This window comes from Orycteropus afer, unplaced genomic scaffold (assembly GCF_000298275.1).
Source record: "Orycteropus afer afer isolate SDZICR_OR568_19922 unplaced genomic scaffold, OryAfe1.0 scaffold00490, whole genome shotgun sequence".
Lineage (NCBI taxonomy): Eukaryota > Metazoa > Chordata > Mammalia > Tubulidentata > Orycteropodidae > Orycteropus > Orycteropus afer.
Window position 1 is genome coordinate 1470750 of NW_006922077.1, and position 7322 is coordinate 1478071.

The following is a 7322-nucleotide window of genomic DNA, read 5'->3' on the forward strand; positions in this document are numbered from 1 at the left end:
AGAAATCACAAACCAGTCCATCTTGAATCCAAGGTACAAATGTTTCTTTTCCTAAGAGAAATTCCAAATAACTCTAATTTTACTTTTTTCCTTCAAAACAAGTCTTGAGTGCTATGCCTATGAGAAACAAGAATTTGAGGAGCACTGACTAAACCTAAGACAAATGTGGGTAATAGAATGAGCAAAGCAGAGGGATGGACAAAGTACGCACATTGAAGGAAACGGGATTCTTCCATCTCCCACACACCTCCTTCATCCAAGCTCGAGCTCTGTCAGCTTTCCTGTCTCTTCCACAAAATCCCAGAAGCCCTGTAAATACTCACCAGAACGAAGAACACGTGTTTCTGGTCTTGCTGGTGTTCTTTGACATAATTTACCTTTGGCAAATCAGTTTGCAAATCTGGGTCATTTTACTTCTAGGGCCCTAAACTTATTAGACTTTAGAACCTAGGTTTTTATATTGTTGTTATTGTTGTTAGGTGCCGTTGAGTCGACTCCAACTCACAGTGACCCTATGTACAACAGAACGAAACACTGCCCGGTCCTGTGCCAGCCTCACAATCCTTGCTATACCTGAGCCCATCATTGTAGCCACTGTGTCGATCCATGTAATTGAGGGCCTCCCCCTACCATTTTTTTTATATTAGGTTTTTTTTTTTAATTTTTTATTGTGATTTAAGTGCAAGTTTACAGAGCAAATTCATCTTCCATACAGCAGTTCATATATGCTGTCTCATGACATTGACTACAATTTCCCACAGTGCAACAGCTCTCTTCCTACTTCCTCCCCATAGTTACCTCTTCCCTGGTCCTTCCCTCCCATGCACTCCTGACCCCCTCCTCTAGCTGTCTCCATATGCATATACAGCCCTTCTATTCTCCCATGATTGATCTCTCCAAGGAGTGTGTATATCTGCCTAATGTAAATGTTCACCTCATATGCCTGTCTTTTGTTTGGCTGGAAGCCACAGGAGTGGGTTCAATTCCAGACCTGAAGGGCAGCTAGGGGTCATAGTCTCAGTGGTTCCATCAAGCTCTATCAGACCAGAAAACCTGGTCCTTTTTTTTTTTTTTTTTTTTTTTTTTTTTAATGATTCTGAGTTTTGTTCCACATTGTTCTCCCACTCTATCCAGGATCTCCTACGTAGATCCCCCTCCAAGTGGTTGACAGTGGTAGCGGGCACCATCTAGTTCTTCTGGTCTCATAGTCATAGGCTGAGGATTACATGGTATACCAGTTCCTTAGACTAATTGTTTCCATGTGTCTTTGCTTTTCTGATTGCAAAGGCTAATGGAGTAGGTATTATCTCCTTTTGCAAATGAGTAAATTAGAGATGTTACTTAACTTGACCTATAGTCACATAAATAGTAATACCAGTGGTGTCAGGATTTGAACTCAGGTCTGTCCTGTCTCTCTCTAAAGCCATGGCTTTAACTATTTTAAAATCTAAGATTTAAAATCTAAGATCTAAATCTAAGACTTTTAAGGAATGCAGTAGGAGAACACAACACATAAAAATAATAGATTAAAAAAAAATTAGATCGATTCCCCTTATGAATCAGGCCTTCAAGAATAAGCTTTCTGTACCACATTGTTAGGCTAAGAGAGGAGATACCATCCAAGGACCCAAAGAGTAAGGATAACTTGGCATATAATGAATGAGAATCTCTGAGGGCAGTAAAGGGACTTTTTCTTAGATATGGCATTGCTGAAAGATGTCTGTCGTCTTCACTTTTTTTTTTTTTTCAACTGCATCTGGCTGCTGTATTTCCAATCTCAGTTGCAATTCCCACAGCGAGGCTGCTCCCACCCTTCCTGTGTCCCTTGAGCTGAGCAGGCACTTCCTGTCCCATTGGAAATGAAAGTCAGAGATTGGAGGTGGGGTGTGTGTGTATATTTACTCTACAGAATATTAGTACTATAGTCTGTTGTATTATCATGGCAGGAAGGTGCCAGGAAAACTAGAATCGAGACCAGGACTTCATTTTATAGAGAATTTTGGCTTATTTGGTGTGGTAAAGTAGATGGGGTTAACTTACGTTTCAAGAGAATAGCTGCAGTGGTACCAAGATGGCCATATGAAGGGATTCAGAGGCTTCTGTTCTATAGCCCTGTTCCACTTGGATTGGTTGGGGTTCCTGGGTATCATTCTTACATTTTGGTTTCCTACAAGTTCCTTTTCTTTTTGAGGCTGTTTCTACAAGGACGTTCCTTTGAAATTATTAGAGGTGAGTATTGTTGCAATTGTGTTAGGTTCTTGACTCTTCAGTTTATGTTTTCTCATTCCTAAGAATTTTGTGTTTTTCTTCCCTGTGAATCATATGCTTTTTAAGTGGTTATTTTTCTCTACAGCTCAGAGACAACTGGAAGCAAGCATCTCAACTTTGTGAACTTCAGTTTGGGCATAAATTCCAGGTTTGGTGAGTTCCTGTAATTGTTTCAGCTTCATGGACCTTGAAAGCTAGAGAATAGTGGAATATAAAGTTAAGACTGCTTCACATTCGTTCAAAAAACCAAAAATCCACTAGGCCAATCTGATAATACCTCCTTAAGTATAAAATCCTAACTGGGAGAATCTGAAAAAGGAGTGAGAGGAACAGAACTAGCCAAGGATCTGAAACTAGCTTTTCCCATACCCTATTTTGCTTGTTTCTGCTCTTTGGTAAGCACCTTGGTCCTTTCTTCATAAACGTAAGGGGGTGGGGGGAGGCTGAGCTCTTCTCACACATTCTCTCTCAGGTATGATTTCTACCAGTACCAGTGGCCCCTTTGAAATCAAGCTTAAAATTCTCTTCTTATACCTGAGATCTAAGGAATAACATTCACAATCTCTTTTCATGAAAATCGTAATTTGTTCATAGAGAAAAGGGGCTAGATTTGAAAAGTCAAGTTTTGGTTAGACTCCAGACCTTTAATCTGCTTTCTAGAATTAACTACTAAGCCTGTGAAAAACAAAACAAACAAACAAACAAAAAAAAACATCCCGGGCATTAGGACCCAGAGGAAGTGCCTCATTCAGACTCTGGGTTAACTTCTCTCAGTGACGTAAACTAGCAGCCCAAGCTCACGCTCTACCCACCCCCCCATCTCTCTCCCTCTTGCTCCTTTTCTCCCCCTTTCTCCTCCCCCTCCCTTCTCCCTCTCCCCTCTCCCTCTCTTTCTCTTCCCCCTCCCTTTCCCTCTCTCTTCTCTCTCTCAGCTCCCTAACATTAAAGAGAAAATGCTGCTATCAGTGACTTCCAGGCCTGGGATTCCGACTTTTGGCTATAATAAGAACAACAAGAAGGTAGGGAAAAGCGCTTTTTCAGAATCCAGCTACTTCTTTTAGTGGGGATCTAGGAGTGCCCTTGGCTTTAACATTCTCCTTTAAGAGGCGAACGGGATTCCGTCTCCTCTCAGCGCCTCTCCCTTTTCCTCCACTTTTTTTCGGCATCTTTTCTCACCTGGTTCTGGAGTTCCAGGAATTTACAGTTCCTGTATGGGAGGCCCGAGAAGGCAAGGGAATTGAAAACAAATCCAGCTTCCAAGTTTGTATCTTTGTGAAACGAAGTTAGTTTGACTTCCTGCTGATGTACCCAGTCTCCACGGGGATAATATGTCATCGCGGACTGGACTCCCCTCCGGCAGCTCCTCCCAAGGTTATTTTATTCTTTCCATTAACTGTTTCCATTCTCCCCCACCCCCACTCTTCTTCCTCCCCACACCCCCAGCATTACCCGGCAGCGGAAAGATAGTGAAATCACGGCAGCTAGAGACCTTACCCCACCCAGCCTTTGGGGAGAGAGTCTTGAGAGAGGACACACATACCTTGGGGTTAAGGCTGGAAGCTCTTTGGGTCTTGCTGCTGAGCTGGTCTTTAGAGCTCTGCAGAGAGCCAGGCTCAGCCAGGATCCTTGAAGTCTTTTATGATTAATCCGCAGCTGCCAGAGAGTTGTGCCCTGCCTGGACACATGTGCATTCTGGGGAGAGGTGGACCGTCATACCCACATTTGCCAGGGAATATCCTTGACTTGGCGTTTCAGGGCCACAATGCTGACGAGAAATTATGCTGTGGCAGGAAGATTCTTTACCCCTTCTTTGGGCGTTGTAGATGTTTTTGAACAAAATAGGTGCTATGGACATCTAGGGGTATCTTTTGCTCCTCTAATGGACTTTTGGGGGTGGGGAAGATTCCTGCTGCTTTCTTAGATAACTGAGGAGACCATTACAGGTAAGTTTAAACACAAGGCTCTGGATCAAAGCAGTGGATAAATGTTTAGACTTGGACAACTTAGTTTTAGTTTACATAGTATTTCTACTTTCATACTGAAAAATATGGGTCCATACACAGTTGTTGGTTATCTATCTATCTATCCATATGTATGTGTGTGTGTGTGTGTGTGTATATTTCATCTGTCTTTATTCTCTTCAAATTTTGTATAGTACTATGTTAAAGTTTACTTCTTCACCCCACGTCTCTCAGAACCTATTAAAGTAAAATGAATTCTAAAAATTAGTATTTTTTCTCGATAAGGATCTCATGTAGTTGAAGCTATCTAAAAATCTCTGATTTCTGAGTTCTGCAGCCCCTCTTGAAATATAGAAAACATTTAACTGGCTTCTAAATCTAGGATAGTGCAGGGGACAAGAGGAATAGTTGTTGATTTGTATTCAAATCTCCTGTCTCCTTCCAATAATTTGTAAAGTTTGGGAAGCAATTCAGGAAACATTCAGACCAACGGGGAGGAAGTAGATGCATAATTACTAGTGCATTCGTTAGGAATTCTTTGGGTTCTTACAGGTTGATGTTAGGAGCACATGTAAGGTGCAGAATATGTGCAGCACTTTGTGGCTGTGTACAAGACTCCTTGTATGCATGTCAGTATTGGTATATTTCAAACACTATTGCACTCTCTGTTTTTATGCAGGGTTTCACTTGTTGGGCTTAATGTGTTTGTTTTTCTGATTTTGGGACCAGTGTTTTGGATACATTTGCTCATTAATCTGTGCATCTTTATACCCAAAGTTACATTTTAAAAAAGTAACTATTAGTTTTTAATAATAAATTTAAGACATGGCCAGTTTTTTAAAATTAAGCATATTATGAAATAAAACGTCAGCTCTTCCTTTCATGTCCTGTCCCACTCCTCAAGGTAAATTAACTGATAGCAGTTGGGCACATGTATCCTTCCAGATGCCAAGGCAAAGTTTTCATTTTGACAGTGGCTTGCTTGTTTGCCATTCTATCAAGAAGTATTTCTCAAGTAGAGTAAGTCTGTGTAATAGAGTTCCTGAACCTGCCCAAAACATTTTACAAACTGAAGGAGAGAACAATTAAATTCTAAATTTCTGAAAAAGTACAAATTATAAATACCTGCTGTTTTCAATAAGGAGAATTTTTACATCATAACTTACTGTTAGCTGTAGGCATCACCTGTAGTTTGTGGAGTAAAAAATAATTGTCCGTAACCTCTGTTTGAGAAGCTACTATTTGTTTACCATTAGAGTTTGTGATTTGCTTACTTGAAAGTGTATTTATTTTATGTATTTGACCTTAAAAATTAGAGTTATTTTACTTTGGAAAATAGTTGCATGCTTCACTTTTCAGAGAAGGTATTTCTATGAACCATAGTTTCCTTATTCTTTTTTGGCTGGTGGTGAATATAGGAATCCAGTGTACAAATATATAATGCCTAATAAAGGCAGATGCTTTGTCAAGATGTACTATTGAATTTTCATTCCTCTCTTTGGAATTAAAATAGTTACAGAAAGTGGAAAATAGGGATTTCAAAGAGGGATTCTGCAAAATAATGTAATGTATGTTTTTTAAAACATTTTATGGTTTTCAGGCTTTTTTTTTTTAAATAGAAAAAATAGAAAAGACTAATGTGAAAAGATCAGAGTTCGAGGGTCCCAACATTGTTTTTTTAGTGTTTGAAGGAGTTGCCTCCATAGAGATACAGGAGTATAGGTGAGACTGAAAGAGGAAATGTTTGGGACTGAAGGAATTTCAGACTTGTAAGGGACTTAACCACGCCCTCACTGACATCATCTCCCTGGCATGTGTTATTATAATTTAACTCCTCATAGTATCAACAACCATTTCCTTTGCAAAAAGAGGAAAGCGACACAATTTAATTTGGGATAATTTGCTTTCCCTTACATATTTTGCATACATTTCTATTTCCTGGTGATGTTAACATGTTACAGAGCAGTGAAGGGGGAAGAGACAATGGAGAGAGTTAGACTGACTGGTGAGTATTGCCAGATCAGCACTTTTTGAGAAGCTTGAGTTACCTGAGATTTTCAAGTGTTTATTTTTTGAGAGAGGAAAGTGGGAAGCCTATAATTGTTTATAACAGGGAGAGAAAATTTTATCTGTGTGCATGTTTCCATCTAGTTTCCATCAAATCAAGTGAAATAGAACTGAGAATGAAGAACTTTTAGCTCTAACGTCTCTTGACTCGTGGCAGCTGTTCATTCTGTTACCAGTAATAAAGTTAACTTGGTTGAAGTTTGGTGGTAGTTGCTTTTCAGTTGATCCTTCTTTTTAATGTTTAGCACCACTATCCTAATTTAGGGAGCTCTGGTAGCATAGTGGCTAAGGCACTTGACTGCTAACCAGAAGGCTGGCAGTTCAAACCCCCAGCCACTCCTCAGAAGGAAGATGGGGCAATCTACTTCTGTAGTGATACTGCCTCGGAAACCCAAGGAGGGGTCGCTATGAGTCGGGTCTGACTCGATGGTACATAACAACAACAACATCCTAATATAAGGAGCCCTCTGGCGCAACAGTTTAGTGCTTCTTGCTAATTGAAGATTGGTAATTCAGACCCATCTAGCTACTTCACAGGAGAAGGGCCTGGCAATCTCTTTCTGTAAAGATTACAGCTGGGCAAACTCTATGGGGTGATTCTACTGTCAGGAGATCAGGAGTCAAAAAATTGACTCTGTGGTATCTAACAACACCACCGCCTTAATTTACTGACACCTTAATTTACTGACAACTTCATTACTGACTACCTTACCACTATAATAAGCTCCTTATTGACCTCCTTGCCTGTTCTCTGTCCCCTGTCCCCCAAGTAATTTTATACATGCTGCCAGAACAGTCTTCCAACAATCCAGCAGCCTAGTGCCAAGCACTTCCTTATAAAAACTTTCAATGGCTCTGTTCTGGTTACCTAGTGCCGCTCTGACAAGAATATACCACAAATGGGATGGCCTTAACAAACAGGAGTTTATTTTTACAATTCGGAGGCTTTAAGTCCAACTTCAAAGTGCCACACTCTAGGGGCTGGGTGAAAGCCCCTCAACCTTGGGGTCCAGCTCTGCCTCCTGC

The 7322-nt window shown here is 40.5% G+C and overlaps 1 protein-coding gene across 1 annotated transcript in view; it reads left to right on the top strand.

The window, feature by feature from the left end:
- Window positions 1-3221: 3221 nt before the first annotated feature.
- The window catches only part of RBMS2 (RNA binding motif single stranded interacting protein 2), an 85175-nt gene continuing 81074 nt past the window's right edge, over window positions 3222-7322 (top strand). Inside the window, exon 1 of the mRNA XM_007955139.2 lies at window positions 3222-3287. Coding sequence (XP_007953330.1) covers window positions 3222-3287 — 66 coding nt within the window. The remainder of the gene's footprint in view (window positions 3288-7322) is intronic.